General features: G+C 52.3%; 1 protein-coding gene across 5 annotated transcripts in view; it reads left to right on the forward strand.

Annotated features, from left to right (window-relative positions):
- The window catches only part of CARS2 (cysteinyl-tRNA synthetase 2, mitochondrial), a 39,372-nt gene that overhangs the window by 13,148 nt on the left and 8,115 nt on the right, over positions 1-18,109 (forward strand). For all 5 annotated transcript variants that reach the window (XM_057533110.1, XM_057533107.1, XM_057533108.1 and 2 more), the window contains exons 4-9: positions 3,267-3,338; positions 3,448-3,553; positions 7,341-7,424; positions 9,538-9,667; positions 13,098-13,231; positions 15,568-15,635. In XM_057533110.1, the coding sequence (XP_057389093.1) occupies positions 3,267-3,338; positions 3,448-3,553; positions 7,341-7,424; positions 9,538-9,667; positions 13,098-13,231; positions 15,568-15,635 (594 nt within the window). The remainder of the gene's footprint in view (positions 1-3,266; positions 3,339-3,447; positions 3,554-7,340; positions 7,425-9,537; positions 9,668-13,097; positions 13,232-15,567; positions 15,636-18,109) is intronic.

Here is an 18,109-nt window from a genome sequence, read left to right on the forward strand (position 1 = left end):
TAAGAAAAACGATGATAAATGTCTCAGCAGTTCAAGCCGAGTTACTCTCTCTGTGCTTCGGAACCCTGGCCCGCGTGCCCTTCCCTCCGGGAAGAAGGCTGGACGCGCAGCTGAGGGCGAGGGCTGGACCGGCGGGGTCCCCTGCCAGGGAGAGCTCAGCTGAGGTGATCCGGCGGGGGTCTGAAATAACAGGGGCCAGGACCCGTGTCAGCAGCGCCTCCTGTAGGTTGTTCTGTGGAGAGAGCAGCGCGAGCCCCTCGTGGGGTGGGCCCAGCTGCCTAGAACTGAAATGTTACTTTTGGAATATGATTCCCTCTCCCCCAAGCCAGCAACAGCTCGTGCCCACTTGCAGTTCACTGTCACTGGGAGCGCTCGCAGCCGTCCTCACCCCGCGTGGAGCAGGACGTGCCTGTTTGCACAGAGGTGCCCTCCACGCACCGTGTGTCCGTATTATCGGAGCTGGACACGCTGGTCCTGGAGTTCCCACGGAAAAGCAGAAAGCAAGAGTAGCCAGGACAAGGGAGGGGGTAGCCCTACCAGATGTTAAAGCAGTTAAAAACCTATAGAAAGTTGTTGTTGTTTTTAATATATTCTTTCCCCTTTTTTAGCACAGCTTTACTGAGGTGGAACAGACCCGAGGGAAGCTGCACGTAGTGCACACAGCGTGTGCAGCCCGATAAACCCCCCACGCCTGTGACCATCACTGGTGTCGAGATGGTGACCGTCACCACCCTTCCCCCCAGAAACCCCACCCTCCAGCCTCCCTGCGCCCCACCCCGAAGCGCCCCCGTCCGCTTTCTGTGTCTCTGGAGGCTGTAGAGATTAAACATTAATTTATAGTTACACGAAGAGACAGACGATGGAACACACTAGAAAGTCCAGAAATAGACACAGTAAATCATGGAAATTTATTTTATGATAAAGATGGCATTTCAGATCATTGGGGAACAGATGAATTACTCAGTAAAAAGTGTTGACAGTTGGGTAACCATCTGGGGAAAAAAATAAACCAGAGTTGGATATATGCCTCACAACCAAATCTGAAGCAGATCGGATTTCACGTAAGAGAAGTGGAACCACAAATTACTGGAATAAACCTTGGGGCACTTTTTATAGCCTTGTGTTGGGGAAGGCTTTCCTAAGTTTGTTTCCAAACCCAGAAAAGATGGAGAAATGTAAAAGATTGCTAAATATAAAAATGAAATTTTCTGCCTGCCATAAAATAGCCATAAGGTTGAAAGACTGTGAAAAAAATTGAAATTCCTACTGGGGATAAAAAGTTGGTTTCTTTTCTTTAAAAAATACTCCCTACATATCAATAAGAAAAGACCTAAAAGACCTACAACTCTGTAGAAAAAAGGTTAATTTCAGATGGTTTAGTGCAGATGGTCCCTAAACACGTGAGATGTTCAAGCTCCCTCAAAATAGGAGAAATGCAGCTTAAAGATGCAACGAGAACGTGCTATTATTTAATATCACGTCGACGAGGTCCAGCCGTCCGCCAGCACTGTGCCCGAGCCTGGCGGGTCAGGTTCCAGCTCCTCCGGAGGCGCTGCCAGCAGCCTGCCAAGGGTGTGCGTGTGTCCTCGACCAGGGCGTCACGTGCGGGTCTGTAGCTCAGGCTGCGCACTCGCGTGGATGTCACGGCCGGAGACGGCGAGAGCGCGGACCGGGTGGTGCGAGGTTCACGCCCGGCTGGGAGACGGACGCGGACGCAGGCCTGCGTGGGAAGGTGGCGCTCGGCGCACCGCGTGCCCGGGTCCCCGCTACCGTGTGGCGTCAGCCGAGGAGGCCAGGCGCAGGCGCGTGGGGGGCTTTGGAGAGGCGGTACAAGCACCCAGCTGACCGCGCTTGTGCTCCTGGGACGATTCTGACGGTGTTTGCCTTGTGGGAGGGCGGCCGGGCTTGCGCACATTTACGTTGCTCGTGTTCTCCAAGAGAGAATTACCGTGCAGGAGACTGAAATCAGGTAAATACTGATCAGATAGATGCTGATCTTTGGGTCCCACATTGCGTTTTATTTGAAACTTCTGAAACGGCACCGAGTTTTTAGGCGTTATTGTTCGGTTGGCCTTTTGTCCTCTGGATAGATGTACGGTAGCAGATTTCTTGTTTAGGAGGTCTGCTCTGCCACAGGGCCACGCTCAGGGGAAGGCCCAGTGGGTCTGGGTGCCCTGTCTGCGGGGGAGTGATATGAACAAGGCTCTTCTGTCCGCAGAGCTGTCTCACCCGCGTGCACGGGAATCCCCGGAGCCATCTAAGGGGTGGCTCGGTGGGACTCTCCACCTTGCAAAGAAAGCTGAGGCCGAGAGGTTTGTTGTCTTGCCCCAGACCACGCAGCGAAAAAGACACTTTGTTTACTAGGTTTATTTCTTCAGTAAATGCTCCCTGGCCTCGGTTTCCAGGACGATTCCTTTTTCGGGCCCTGGGCTGGGACGAAGGTGGCCTCAGGGTGACAGGGCTCAGGGTGGCCTTCCACTTGAGGAGGTTTCGTTGTCCTCCGGAGCGGGAGTGTCTTCACCCTGACGCTGTTTCACGGGGTGGGGTGAGGGGAGCAGGGCAGGGGTGCCTAGCGCGGAGCAGACGCAGGTGCCGGCGGAGTTGAGAGCTCACGGTCGTGGACCCGCGTAGGGTTTCAGGACGTCAGGGTCGTGCTCTGTGCTGGGCGTGTTTTTCTGCTGAAAAGTAAGAAGTGCTCTAGGGAGGACTGTCGTGTGTGCCGGGCCCCCCTCCCCCCCGAATCCAGAGCCCCTGCGTTCAGAATTCAGAGTACTTCTCTGGGGGTTCTCCTTGCCCCCGACGTCCAGCCCTGGCCCCTCCAGATGGAACACCCGTCACGGTCCCCACTGACGGGGGCTGCATCGCTTTCACATGTTTCTGAGACATTTCCTCACACATGCACTTGTGACTTGTTTTCTCTTGCCCCCTGAGAGATAAGGGATACAAGTTGGGAACTCAAGTGGTTGTGTGTCGGACGGGGTGACCTGGCTTGCCCTGGTCATAGAAGAGCAGAGGCTACTTTGTAGGTCTTTGGGTTTTGTTTTGAATTATATAATGGAAATCATGACACTGTTTATTCCTTTTTCTCTCTGACCAGAAGGCAGTTCAGTAAAGCTTTTTGACCAGCTAAGGGACTAGGACGATTAAATGCCCCTTTGTGGGCCAGGACCGCGTGGAGGCCGCGCTGGGCGGGCCGTCAGGGGTGGCCGTGCCTCTGGGGTTCCGCCGTGAGCCCCCCAGACTCGCATGCTCTCCTCATCTTACAGATGAACGTGTCGCCCGCTTCCCTGGCCAATCTTTATGAAGAAGACTTCAAACAAGACATGGCAGCCTTGAAGGTAGGTGGGTGATGAGCAGCTTGGACGGCGGAGTCAGTGGGGCTGACCCCCCCCCCCCCAACCCCGCGTGGAGCTGGGGAAACCGCGTCTCTCCTCTGCTTTCTTACAGGTTCTCCCACCCACCGTGTACCTGAGGGTAACTGAAAACATTCCTCAGATAATTGCTTTTATCGAGAGAATCATTGCTAACGGGCACGCTTACTCCACCGCGAAAGGTAGCGGTTATGTTATTAAGCTGATCGCTGGGTGAGACCCGTAGGAGTTTGACGGGCGGGCTGCATATTTGGGTGGCTCGGATGGGCCGAACGTCTTACTTGGTAGGATTCTTACGGCAAAAATGTGAGATTTTCTATGATTGTGTCTCTTTGTGAAGCTGTTGAATCAGTTCTCTTTCAAAATACCTTGCGCTGTCAGAGGCGAGATGAGCATCCGAGAGTCGGTCTCGACGCGGCAAATGCGGCCGTGGGGTCCGGGTGGGGGTACAGTCTTCACTGGAGCCTTTTTTCAACTTTGTTTATAATTTTTCACAACACAGTTGGGGACAGTGGCGGTCGCTCTGAAGACCCACTCCCTTGTTAAGGACTGGTCCTCCCTCTCCGCGTAGGGGAGGGTCGTTTTTGATGGGCCAGTGGCAGAAGCGGCAGCTCTCCCGACACTGCCACTCGCATCTGTGCCTAAAGGGCCTCGCCCTATGTAACTCCAGCGTCATCACCAGCCCCAGGCGCTGCACCGAGCCCTCCCGCATCCCGCGGCCTCTGCACGGGACTGTGTCCCCTGTTCCGTCTAAGACACACCCAGTGTTCCCTCCACGAAGCTGAAGACACTGACTGGGTCCCTTGTACAGAACACCCCGTCTTCGGGTGCTTTGCCTGACCCTCTTGGAGACAAAACCTGAATATAGCGAATACGTGAAGGAAAAAGCGCAAGTCCTCGTGTGCACAGGCTGCACGTGGCTTCAGGCAGGGTCCCCGCGCCTCTCAAGCTCTCGGGCGGGACCGCGAAGGAAAGGTGCTCCCTGTCCGGTCATCCCCGTACACCGCATCGAGGGTCACACTTCTTCCTTTGTCCTCTACTCACAACGAGCATGGCAGCACCTGCAGAGCCCCGACCCGGGCTGGGCACTCTGGGCGTTATTCACGAGGTCAGAGGCTTTTCTGGTCCAAGAACCGACACGTTGTGCAAATAAGGCAGCACGGGATGGGCTGCCCAGTGGGACGGTGCCGGTATCAGAGCTGAGGAAGCTCACCGTCAGCCCCGGGGGTGGAGAAGCTTCCTGGGAGGGAGGAGGCTTTGGCCAGGGCTTTGGGGATGGGCAGGATCTGGGAGGCACGGCTGGGGAGAAGGTGGTGCAGCTGAAAAAAGGCAGGATCCCAGAGGCAGCAAAACGCCAGGGTGCAGCCTTGCCCTGGGGCCCCAGACAAAAGCAGCAGCTCCTAAACCAGTTAAACTGGACCCAGAGGAAGGGCCAGACAAAGCACCCCAAGACGGGCATTCTGTACGACAGGGGACCCGGTCGGTGCCTTCAGCTGTGGAGAGAACACAGTGGGTGTGTCTTAGACGGAAGAGGGGACACAGCCCCGTGCAGAGGCCGCGGGATGCAGGAGGGCTCGGTGCAGCGCCTGGGGCTGGTGATGGCGCTGGAGTTACGTAGGGCGAGGCCCTTTATGCACAGCTGCACGTCTGCTCCAGAAGATACAGGAGGCGTCTCCCCGCGGTCCTGGAACCGGAGGTGGAGGAGTGACCAGACCTGAGACCTGTGTCCTGAGGCACCAGGGGTTCACCCAGGCGTGGCACAGGATAAATGCTGCGTGTCGTCCTGTTTTGTTTTGTTTTTTTAATTTATTTTTATTTTTGGCTGCGTTGGGTCTTCGTTGCAGTGCACGGGCTTCTCATCGCGGTGGCTTCTCTTGTTGCGGAGCACGGGCTTAGGCGTGCGGGCTTTAGTAGTTGTGGCTCGCGGGCTCAGTAGTTGTGGCGCACGGGTTCAGTAGTTGTGGCTTGAGGGCTCTAGAGCGCAGGCTCAGTAGTTGTGGCGCACGGGCTTAGTTGCTCCACGGCACGTGGGATCTTCCCGGACCAGGGCTCGAACCCGTGTCCCCTGTGTTGGCAGGCAGACTCTTAACCGCTGCGCCGCCAGGGAAGCCCAGGTTGTACATTTTTAATAATGGTGACACAAACATAATTCATTTAAAATAAATGCATTAACTTGAACTCCAGTAATTTGGACTTTGTGGCAGTTCCACAAAAGCTTGACTCTAATTTGAGCTTTGAACTATTTGTGAAGAAAAAATTTGTTCAGCAAATGGGTGCAGTAAGCCCAGGTTCGGGAAAAGGTGTCCTCTATCAAGGGAGCAGTTTCTCCCTCTGTCAAAGCATTTTCAAAGTGCTGCCCGCATTCTGACTTAGTAGAAAGCAGTTCCCACAGTATTTGTTTCGCTGCTGTACCCTGGCATGTAGGTCGGGCTCAGTAATAAACTGCGTGCGGAGGAAGGACCCCGTGGGGGACTGGCAGAGCCCAGTCACCGGGGGCCGTTTCCCCACTGTTCTGCCGATTGCCCCCCTGTGGCACTGGCGCCTGCCCTGTCCCCGCCACCTGGGCTGGAGAGTGACCGGGGACATGGGTCTCTGACAGTCAAAGCTCCCTGGATCTTGTGTTTGTTTTGTTTGTTTTGGCCGCTCTGTGAGGCAGGCGGGATCTTAGTTCCCCGACCAGGGATCGAACCTGGGCCCCCTGCAGTGGAAGCGCGGAGACTTAACCACTGGACCGCCAGGGAAGTCCCATAAAAGCTTCCTGGATCTTAAAGCAACCTGTCTTCAAGGCCACTGGTCCCTAAGAAGGATAGTGCAGATACAGATTAGTAACTGTGTCAGTACAAAGAATGAGAAGATTAAAAACCAGAAGTTTGCGAAGGTTAAAAATCGCACCCGAGGGGGCTTCCCTGGTGGCACAGTGGTTGAGAATCTGCCTGCCAATGCAGGGGACACGGGTTCGAGCCCTGGTCTGGGAAGATCCCACATGCCGCGGAGCAACTAGGCCCATGAGCCACAACTGCTGAGCCTGCGCGTCTGGAGCCTGTGCTCCGCAACAAGAGAGGCCGCGATAGTGAGAGGCCTGTGCACCGCGATGAAGAGTGGCCCCTGCTTGCCGCAACTAGAGAAAGCCCTTGCACAGAAACGAAGACCCAACACAGCCAAAAATAAATAAATAAATCATTAAATGTTAAAATGATAATGTTTAAAAAAAAAGTTATGTGAATGGAATCATACAGTCTTTAGCCTTTAAAAAAAAAAAAATCGCACCCGACCTTGGGCCCTTGCTCTGATCGCGGCGTGCAGGTGGCCGGTCAGGAGTGCGATCCAGTGGCCGCGGTGTCGGCCTTCCTGAGCGCCGGCTCCTTCGGGGCAGGACTCTTCCCGCCAGGGCTGCGGCTCTGCCGCCGCCTTCCCTGCTCTGCCTCTTGCTGAGTGGGGGCGAGCAGGGCTCCCGGGCTCTGCAGGGTCCCCGTGGGAGGGTCGTCTGGCACCCGCAGCCCGCGTGCACCTCGGTGAAAGGACCCCACGGCGGCGGGGATGCTTTCGTGTGGGATGCCTGTTCTTAGTGGCACGGTGGTCTTAGGGTATCTGGGTTGAAAAAGGCTTGCTTTATTGCCATCAATAAGAAGATTAAAAACCTGGGTCTGTAACCCAGGGCCCAGAGCTGAAGGCAGGCCAGCGATAAACTCACTTGCCTTCTTTCTTGTTGAAAAGAACTGGCTCAACATCTTACAGAGAACTTATATTTGTGTTTTCCCTTCCACAACCGGACGTTCATGATGTGTGCAAACGCATGCTTTTACAATACAGTGTTGTTGTTAATTCTGGTTTAAACATACAGTGAAAGGCGCCACCTGAAGGCTGATGCCGTATCCTGGGTTCAGGTTCTAATTGTCATTAGCTGTGAGGCGTGTGTAGATGCAGGTGTTGATGACAGAAACGAGCTTCACAGTCACCTTTATGAAACAGGCAACGTCTACTTCGACCTGCAGTCAAGAGGAGACAGATACGGCAAGCTGGTCGGCGTGGCCCCTGCCCCCGTGGGAGAGACAGGTGGGTCCAGCCTCTCCCTCCCGTGGGGTTCTGGGGACAAAGCCCAGACCCTCCCGTGCTCGATGGGGGTGAGGACGCCTGCTCTCTCAGACGTGGTGATGTTGCCAGACGTCGATCACACCCGAGTTTTCGATTTAGTTGGGTTTTTTGGAATAGAGAGACCACGCAGAGTAGAAAGTTCCCGCAGCACGTGACACGCGGCCTCCCATTCCTCCCCGGGGCGCTCTGCACGTGCACGTGCCGTCTGGGGTATCACGTCTTAACGCTCTTGTCCAACTGGCTGCTGTCACATGTTAAATCCCCGTAGGTGTTTTATCATACATAAATTCCCACGTAAACTTCCCCGGGTAGTTAAGTTCCCATACGTATTTTAGCATGTATGACATTCCTGCTGTATTCGAATCTATTCCTGTACCCTCTTCTGCAAAGTCATTTTTATGGAAAAGAAATAATAAGTATATAGAACTATATGAAAAATAATTGGGAGATTGGGATTGACATAAACATCATTTTAAAGGATACTATTGATATTTAACAGAATCAAACAAAAAATGAGCAAAAACCCAAAAGACAAGTTGTCTGAGTTGTCTCTGTCTGTAGGCGTAACCCTCCCGCCCTATGAACCGTGTCATTTCAGTCTAATTACAGAGGGTGTGTTGAGTTGACTCCTCAGAACAGTTCTTCTTACATGTGCTCGGTCGTTGTTATCCTGCTCCCGTCCTGGACCACCCACGCCTGCGAGGTGTGGCCCCGGCCTTAGGGGAGCAGAGGAGGAACTTCTGATACCTACACATTCTAGCATCAGCAGCCCTTTAAAAAAAAAATTGACTTTATTTTTTCGAGCAGTCTTAGGTTCACCGCAGAATTGCGCGGCAGGTGCAGAGAGTTCCACACGCCCGCTGCCCCGCTGTACCAGCGTCCCCACCGGAGTGGGACGTGTTAGAACTGGTGGACCTGCTCTGGCACGCTAGCCTCACCCCGAGTCCATAGTCTACGTCAGGGTTACTCTTGGTGTCTCTCTGGGTTTAGACGGATGTGTAATGACAGGTGTCCGTCATTATAGTATCGCGCAGAGAGTTTCTCTGCCCTGAAGATCCTCTGTGCTCTGCCTGTTCATCCCCCCTCCCGCCCCAGCCTCTGTCAACCACTGATCTTTTTACTGTCCCCATTGTTTTGCCTTTTCCAGAATGTCACAGAGTGGGAATCATACAGTCTAGCCTTTTCAGACTGGCTTCTTTCACTTAGTAATACGCCTATAAGATTCCTCCTTTTTTTGTTTTTTTTTAAAGATTTTTTTTTTTTTTGATGTGGACCACGTTTAAAGTCTTTAATGAATTCGTGACAATATTGCTTCTGTTTTATGTTTTGGTTTTTCGGCTGCGAGGCAGGTGGGATCTTAGCTCCCCCACCAGGGATCGAACCTGCAGCTCCCACACCGGAAGGCGAAGTCTTAACCACTGGGCCGCCAGGGACATCCCCCTCCATGTTTTCTCACGGCTCGAAAGCTCACTTCTTATCAGCATTGAGTAACACTCCATTGTCTGGATGGACCACAGTTTGTTTATCCATCACCCACTGAAGGGCATCTTGGTGGCCTCCCAGTTCTGGAACGTAAAGAGAGCCCCGTACCGGCTTGTCCTATGGCCCTGACCCTCCTCTTCTGAGTTCTCTTGCTTTCTGAATGTGATTGATACAGTACTCTGGTATTTCCCTTTTTGCTCTGTGTGATTATCACCTCTCTTTGAAAACCGTGACTCTGAAACTCAGCTACTGACACAGACGGAATGAGGGAGAATGAGAGCGGAATGAGGGAGAATGAGAGCGCGTGCGGAGGAGGCCCCTCAGGGCAGCATGTGCTTGCAACCCCGCGCGCAGCGCTCAGGTTACTGAAGCGGGCCGCACTGCGGGGGACTGCGTGCTTCTGTCATGTTACAGAGAAAAGTATCTGGTAGCTGTCTAGCTTTCACGTGGCAAAGAGAAAAACACGTGCACGAGAAACGTGAGGTTACTTCTCAGAGGAACGGAATCGGGGACATGCGTCCGCCTGTTCGGGGGTGACCGCGTTGGTTCGTTCTGGATTCCCTCCCACTGATTAACCGTCTGTCACTGGCAGGTCACTCTGACAAGCGGCATGCCAGCGACTTCGCACTGTGGAAGGCGGCGAAGCCCCGGGAGCCGTCCTGGGCCTCACCGTGGGGAGCCGGGAGGCCTGGCTGGCATACCGAGTGTTCCACCATCGCCAGGTAAGCTGTTCCCGGAGTCGTCTGTGCTGCGATGCGCACGCTCGGCCAGCAGAGGGCGCAGGCGGGGCAGGCTTGGTCCTAGTGCCGGCAACGCAGGTGGTTTGGAAAGGAAGCTTAGCGCCCAGGTGGGACCGGCCGTGGGAAGGGAAACAGCAAAACCAGAACACGTTTATCTCCCCAACATCAGCGCTTGTTCTCTTTAGTAGAAGAGCCCGCTTTGCAGTTAGTTCTTGACTGCCCATCGCACGCAGGCCAGCTCCGGGGGTGCCTGCATCTCTTCCGCGGTAGGTTCAGGAAGGCGGCCAGGGACCTGGGCGAGGGGCTGGACCCCCATCCTCGGCCCCAGAGCTGGTCGCGGACCAGGCGCCTCGATCGTGACCCCCAGCGTCCCCTTCCGTCTGCGCTTTCTGCCGGCTCTGTCTCGGGCGGCACCACGCCCGGGACGTGTCTGTCTTGGGAACCCCTGTAAACACAGTGCTTCTCTGGTCCCCATTCTCCTCCAGGGACCCTCTTTTTTGTCTCTTCTCTCACTGTCCACGCATCCCCGCTGTTGTCTGACGGGCATCCCCACCCACTCTGGTCTCCTGAGGTCACGGTGACCGTCAGCCCGGTCTGTGACGGGCCGCTGACACCCCTGCTCGCTCCCTGGCTTCTGTGGAACAATGTTCTTCTGGTTTTGGCGTCTCTGCTGGGGCCTCATCCACCTTCCTTTTGTGGACCTGCCCTGTGGACCGTGCCTCCGGTGTCGGCGCTCCCTTGGCTCTGCCCGTGTGTGTGTGTGTGTGTGTGTGTGTGTGTGTGTGTGTGTGTGTGTGCAGGTGTGTGTGCGTGTGTCTGCATGTGTGCTCGCAGGTACCGAAGGCTGCATCCCGTCTGGGTTCTCCACTTCCAGCCTATCCCGGGGGTTCCCACCATGGTTCCCCGAGCGCTGCACATTAACTCATGGATTTTGATACATTTGATGTGTTGCAGATATTTATTATAATCAGGTTTTTTTAAAATTAATTAATTTTTGGCTGCACTGGGCCTTTGTTGCCGCATGTGGGCTTTCTCTAGTTGCAGCGAGTGCGGGCTTCTCATTACGGTGGCTTCTCTTGTTGCAGAGCACAGGCTCTAGGCGCATGGGCTGCAGTAGTTGTGGCTCATGGGCTCTAGAGCGCAGGCTCAGTAGTTGTGGCTCACGGGCTTAGTTGCTCCACGGCACGTGGGCTCTTCCCAGGCCAGGGCTCGAACCCATGTCCCCTGCATTGGTAGGCGGATTCTTAACCACTGCGCCACCAGGGAAGCCCCTGTAATCAGTTTTTAAAATTAGAAACAGAGTATGATTAAGGTGAACATTTCAAACTACCAGCCACACCCCAAATTTTAAGATCAGCAGACCCAGTCGTCCTCCTATCGCAAACCCAGTCGTCCTCCTGTTGGCTGTTGCACGTAGCAGCTTTCTGGCTGCGCCGAAACGTTACCTGGGAGCAGGCCCCCCTGTGCCTCGACCCCACGCTGGTTTCGTCTCTGGTGCACGCTCGCCCCACTCTCCGGGGGAAGCCCCACCCTCCGCCCCCGGCCTGTGCCAGCGTGTCCATCCCAGTGAAGACCCAGAAGGGGTCCTACCTCCACCACCCCTCGCCGCACGCTCCTCCCCTGCTGCCCTCGCCCGTGGTGATGTCTGTATGACTTACCGGGAAACACACCTGAAACTCCTGAGATGTCACACCCTGTTGTCAGTGTGAAACGGGGTCCAACTTTTCGTTAAAAAACCATCAACTGGGGACTTCCCTGGCGGTCCAGTGGGTAAGACTTCACGCTCCCAGTGCAGGGGGCACGGGTTCCATCCCTGGTCGGGGAGCTAGATCCCACACGCATGCCGCAACTGAGAAGTCGGCATGCCACAAACAAGAGTTCACGTGCTGCAACTAAGAGTTCACGTGTCGCAACTAAGAGTCAGAATGCTGCAACTAAGAAGTCAGTACGCCGCAACGAAGATCCCGCGTGCCGCAACTAAGATCCAGCATAGCCAAAGTAAATAAATAAATAAATAAATGTTAAAAACAAACAGACATGTCCAGCTCTCAGCCCTACTGTAAACACGTAAAAGTATTTACAAATACTTGTTGATTTAACAGTGGTGTGGGATATACATCGTGTTGTAAAAAGATCTTTATCTTTTAGATTCAAATAATTTCTCTAAAGCAGAAAACATTTAGTAAATTTCAAATGTAATGTTACCATTAAATGTTTTATTTTTGTTGAAATCTAAATAATGAAAATGGACTTCTATTCCTTTTCAGCTTTCTCTTATTTTAAAATAGGTGTGACGTACAGACAAGACTAGAGACTAATATAGCGAACACTGCAGACCCACAGTTTAGCTGTTAAGTCTTAACTTCGTCATATTTGCTTCAGATCTTTGTAAAAATGGGTCACTTGTTACAAATGCAAGCGTGGCCCCTCATACGCTCCTCCCCAGTCCTGGTCCCTCCCATCTCACGCTCGCCCTCATAGCGTTTGAATGTCAAGGACTCTTATTAGAGATTCTCTAGAACCCACTGCCAAGGATGTACGGTGCTGGACGACCTGCTCGCCCACTCAGCTCAGGTGTGACCAGTGCATGCGTGGTTCTTCCAGAGCTGAGCCAGTGGGAGGAGAGTTGGCCTTCATCAGGAAGGACCTCAGTGAGGCTGTGGCATCTTTGAAAACATCTATTTTTAACCATTTTTAGAAAACTCACCGGTGTCTGCAACCCCGGGGGGCCGACGGGCCCGCCTTGCGCCCCCTTTCCGTTGTGCGAGCTTTTGCATTTTTCATTGATCTCTGCATTTTTAACGTCCTCTGAAGCAGCTGCTGGTCAGCCTGGACCACTGGTGCTGGTACCGGTTGTTTTGCAGGTGCTCTGGTGACAGCTGCACACACTGAGTGTCCCCGGCAGGCCTGAGAGGTGCAGCGTGCAGTTCTGTGGACTAAAGTTTTTCGGGACCGAGCAGCCTTATAGCTGAAATGCCGCCAGCTGAAATGTGTCACTTTGAATTCTGTTACTTTGTTATGCATGTATGGCTGCTGAATGGCTCATTTTTCAAAAGCCAAATTAAAAATCTCTTGATTTTATAGTTCTTTTTTTGTTATAGTTGAACAACCACTAAGGTCTGCCTATTGAAAGTAAGAAAAAGTAATTTTGAAGTTTTTAAAAACCACATGTTGTTTCCAGAGCAAAGAAAATGAAGTCTCTTTCCCAGGAGGAAAAGCTATGAATTAGAGATTTTATGAAGTAAAAACAAATGTCAGGTTCCGTTTGCATCAGGTGAATTATCATGCACTTGGAATTGGGCTCCATTCGGTGTGTGCGTGGCCCAGGGCTGGAAGGAGTAAATACAGGATGTGGTTTGGAGACCGTGTCACTGGATTGAGTTAACTCCCTGCTCTGCGCTGTGTCTTGCAGTTTGGTGTTTGGAAGTCGGCTGGACATCCACTCGGGTGGCATAGATTTAGCGTTTCCTCACCACGAGAACGAAATTGCACAGTGCGAGGTCTTTCACCAGTGCCAGCAGTGGGGGAATTATTTCCTACATTCTGGTGAGTGATGACTTCAGATTAATTTGTTCCATTTCAATTCTCTCGACTCTGTCTGTGAAACAGCTTCATTTCGAAACACCTGAATCAGCTAATAGGTCAAGAAACGGAGTTGTCCCTTAAATTGTCTTTGACTTGTTGTTGGTTGGACATGAACTTCCTTGGATTGGAATACCGAATATGCCTTTTGGAACTGAAACGTGAGCTGACGAGAGTTCGGAAAATGTTACGCAGTGCTGTTCTGTCGGAGTTTGTTTGAAAGGAAACTACGAAGAGGGAATTTCAAATAGCATGATGTCGTAATGATTATGAACACGCCATTCTTGAGCTGTGACATCGGCACCGTGAATATCTGTCATTCTCTGAAAGCGCTGCCTTCCATTTCCCTGTTCAAAAATCCTCGTAATTCACACCAGTCGTCTGCTCTCAGAAGTGGATACGAAGTTGTGAGACCAGCGGCGTCTTGAGCGAAGCAATTTTGGAATTTCCTGTGACGCATGGGGAGATTCACGTGTCCAAGATTGTGACAAAGGTCGTGGAGCTGCCGTGAACTGGCTTTGTTACCTTTCTGGAGTGGGCAGTGAAGGTATTTGAGGGGAAGAAAGAGAAAAGGCTTTGGTAGTGATGGGGTTGGGAGATGCAAACGGTCCACATCTAAAGCTCAGGAAGCCAACGAGAACCACTTCTTTAAGTCCTTAGATTAAGGAAACCAGGTTTTGCCAGCGAGGTGGTATTAAACGCAGACACACTCCAGTTTTGTAATATGCAGTAGCTGCTTCAGGTCTGCGGCGAGGGTCCACGTGGGTGACGGTGACCAGCGGGGCTGCCTTCCGCACAGGCCCGCCCTGCAGCGTCTCTGCCACCCCGAGTCCACCTCACCCCGTGTGCCCCGCCCGGAGCCCGGGGGCCAGCCTCGCGGCTCTCTGTGCGACCCCGCATCTCGGTGCTGCCCTGAGGTCGTCTGAAAGGGACGGGCTGAGTTGCCGTTCCCAGCGCAGGGGCCGAGGTCCGGTTTCCACCTCGTGTCTCTGCTTGGCGCCTGACAGGAGCCAGAACCCGTGTCCTTTGTGCCGGGCTGAGAGCCCGATGGCCCCAGATCCGTTCTTCCGGCGCTTCGGCAGGGACCCCCGGACCCGTTTCCAGTCGGGGCTCACTCCTCTTGTCATAAACTGCGTGGAACCAGGTCTCCCCCTTCAGCGGGAGGACTTGGGAGAGCAGAGAGCTCCGGGCCCATCCAGGGAGGGAGTCGCAGGTCCCGGGGATGGACGTGTTCCCGTGCCCGGTCGCGGGCTCGCGGACAGGTGATCTCGTGTTACCCGTCGGGACGCGAGGGCTGGTCCCCACAGGCCCTTCATCGGTGGCGCGCGTGAGGAGTTGGGGTTTGCCGTCAGCACCAGTGCCCCTCGGTGACTGGGTCTGCCTTCAGACGGGACCCGCGGCAGTGCCAGCACTCACGGGGCTCTGTGTCCGCACACGGCAGGTCCTGCTGCTTTGGATGCGGCGTGGGGAAGGGTTTTGCTGTTAAGACCCACGATCTGTTAGGACGTTGGAATCTTCTTTGTCCCACTTTCACCCTGTCCCGGAGGAACAGCTGTGTCTCCTGACACCCTGGAGAATCGATGCGTTTTCCTGAAGTAAATGGATGGAAGTAGAGTTCAGCAGTCAGATGAGTTTCGTTTTCCAGATGTTGTCAGTTTTTTAAAACTTTAATTGTACTTGGTGTATATGGCAGGCTGCATAGGTTGACATATTCAAGGTTACGTAGCTTTTTGGAAGCCACATTGTAACCAGTTCTTGGAAGAGTTGGCTTGAGAAAAGGTGGTGCTTGAAGTTGTGTCAGAAAAAGTGGAAGAATCTTCTGTTGGGAAATCACAGCTCCCTTGGAAGTGAACCTCGTACAGATGTGGTCCAGGCTCAGATGGAGGAGTCCTGAGGGGGTTCGGGTCCCCCCGTCTTTCACACACGGGGGTGAAACGGTACTGAGGCTGGGATATGTCTGAAAACGAGCTACAGAAACGCCCGCAGCGTTGCTCGGAGACCCGCACGCTTTGTGGAAGCAAAGATGTGTCCTCTCCTCGGGCGCTGAGTCAGGTCCCCTGTGTTGGTGAGTCACAGGAGAGGGAGGGGCCGTCCCCGCAGTGTGATGCCCTGGCCCAGGGTGGACGTGGGCCCCCCTTCCTGGTGGGCTGAGCGCGGGGCCGATCTGGGGGGCCTGTGTGGGCATGCACGCAGGGCTGTGCGACGGGTCAGGGCTCCCGGAGTCCAGGCGCCCTTGGAGACGCGCCTTCCTTCACCCTCCCTCTGGGGGTACAGAATGAGTGACTTTGTTTTTGTCTCAGGGCATTTGCACGTGAAGGGCAAAGAAGAGAAAATGTCCAAATCACTGAAGAACTACATCACAATTAAGGTAACGTGCTTGTCGTGCTTCCTGTGTGCCCACCTGTTTGCCGACGTGTCGCGGAGGCTGATGTGCATCGGGAGACCCCCATCTCCGGTTCCCCGTGTCCCCGGGGCCCTGACGGGCTTCTCCTGCTTCTGGGTTAAACGGCTCTTTCTTGTCTAAAAGCGCGAGGCGGTGTTTCCTGTCCTGTCCCCTCCTGTGTCGGCTCCTGGGGGCCTCGGCCTCTTTCCCCTCCCTGTTCCAAGACTCTGATTTTATTGATTTGGGCCCTTTCTCTCTCTCTCTCTCTTTTTTTTGATGAGTCTAGCTAAAGGTTTATTGATTTTATCTTTTCAGAGAACCAGCTCTTCGTTTCATTGATCTTTCATATTTTTTTTCAGTCTTTATTTCATTTATTTCTGCTCTTACCTTTATGATTTCTTTCCTTCTGTTAACTTTGGGTTTTGTTTGTTCTTCTTCTAGTGCCTTAAGGTGTAAAGTTAGATTGTTTATTTGAGATTTTTCTTAAGTTTTTCTGAGGTTTTTCTTGTATTACTAAATACTTCCCTTTTAGGACTGCTTTTGCTGCATCCCACGTATATATGAGGTTATTTTAGTGGATGATCTCAGTTTGAACACATGCTAACAAGCTTGCATTTTTACCCACCTCCCACGTTTAATGTTTTTTACATCATGTTTTACATCTTTTTGTTTTGTGTATCACTTAACTACTTATTGTGGATAGAGATGATTTTTAGTATTTTTGTCTTTTAACCTTCCCACTAGCTTTATAAGTGGTCACTCTGTCTTTACTGAATGTTTGCCTTTACCAATGAGATTCTTCCTTTCATAATTTTCATATTTCTAGTTGTGGACTTTTCTTTTCCTCTTAGAGAAGTCCCTTTAACATGTCGTGTAATGTTGGTTTAGGGGTTCTGTTGCTTGTCTGTAAGATTCTTTCTTCTTCAGATCTGAAAGATAGCCTTGCTGGGTAGAGTATTCTTGGTTGTAGGTTTTTTCCTTGCATCACTTTGAGTATATCATGTTGCTTCTTTCTGGCGTGCAGAAAAGTCAGCTGACAGTCTTATGAGAGTTCCCCTGTGAGAAACTAGTTGCTTTTCCCTTGCTGCTTTTAAGATTTTCTCTTTGTTTTTAATTTTTCCATTTTAATTACAGTGTGTCTTGCTGTGGATCTCTTTGGGTTCATCTCGTTTGGGCCTCTCTGTGCTTCCTGGGCTTGGATGTCTATTTCCTTTCGCAGGCTAGGCAGATTTCCAGCTTAGCTGGAAATATAAGCTCTCTGCCCCTTTCTCTCTCTCTTCTTCTGGGGCCCCTACAATGCGAACATTAGTGCGCGTGGTGTTGTCCCAGGTGTCTCTTAAACTACTGAGTCTTTTGCATGAGTCATATGGAGTTAACTCATCTGAATGGCTGAATCATCTATTGTAAGGGCGCACCTTAATTAATTTAAACCATCCCCTACTGATGGCCATTTAAATTATATTTTTCATGGCCGTATTAAACTACATCTGCTTGGGTACATGCATTTAAAATTTTCATAGATATTACAAAGTCTGCATTACTTTCCTGACCACGTAGTGAGTGGCCCATGGGGGGTGCTACTCCAGGACTGAGTTACTTCCCTGCTGTTGGACTTTGTAGGAGACCAAAGTCTTCCCCAGCCTCACATTCCAGCCCCTGGCAACTACTGGTCTGCTCTCCATTTCTTTCTTTCTTCCTTCCTTCCTTCCTTCCTCCCTCCCTCCCTTCATTTCTCTCTCTCTCTCTCTCTCTCTCTCTCGCTCTCGCTCTCGCTCTCGCTCTCGCTCTCGCTCTCGCTCTCCCTCTCCCTCTCCCTCTCTCTCCCTCTCTCCTTCCCACACCGCATGGCTTGCAGGATCTTAGTTCCCTGACCAGGGATCAAACCAGGGCCCCGGCAGTGAGCGCAGAGTCCTAACCACTGGATCACCAGGGAATTCCTTGCTCTCTGTTTCTGTGAGTTCGGTTTTTTTTTTTAGATTCCACATGTGGGTGAGATCATACAGTATTTGTCTTCCTCTGCTTTCTTTCACTGAGCCCAGTGTCCTCTAGGTTCATCCATGTCGTCACAAACGGCAGGATTTCCTTCTTTGGATGATTAATAGTCCGTAGTATGTATATGCACGTGTATGTGTGTGTGTGAGCGAGTGTCACATCTTCTTTATCCATTCATCTATCAGTGGACACTTAGGTTGTTTCCGTATCTCGGCTATTGTCAGTAATGCTGCATTGAACATAGGGGTGCAGATATATCTACGAGATAGTGATTTTGTTTCCTTCAGATGTGTACCTAGAAGTGGAATTGCTGGATTGTATAGTAACTCTATTTTTGATTTTTTGAGGAAACTTCATACTGTTTTCCACGGTGGCTGTACCAGTTTACACTCCCACCAACCGTGCACAAGGGTTCCCTTTTCTCAATATTCTAATCAACACTTATTTCTTTTCTTTGATGGCAACCA

Source organism: Balaenoptera acutorostrata, chromosome 18 (genome assembly GCF_949987535.1).
Source record: "Balaenoptera acutorostrata chromosome 18, mBalAcu1.1, whole genome shotgun sequence".
NCBI classification, from domain to species: domain Eukaryota; kingdom Metazoa; phylum Chordata; class Mammalia; order Artiodactyla; family Balaenopteridae; genus Balaenoptera; species Balaenoptera acutorostrata.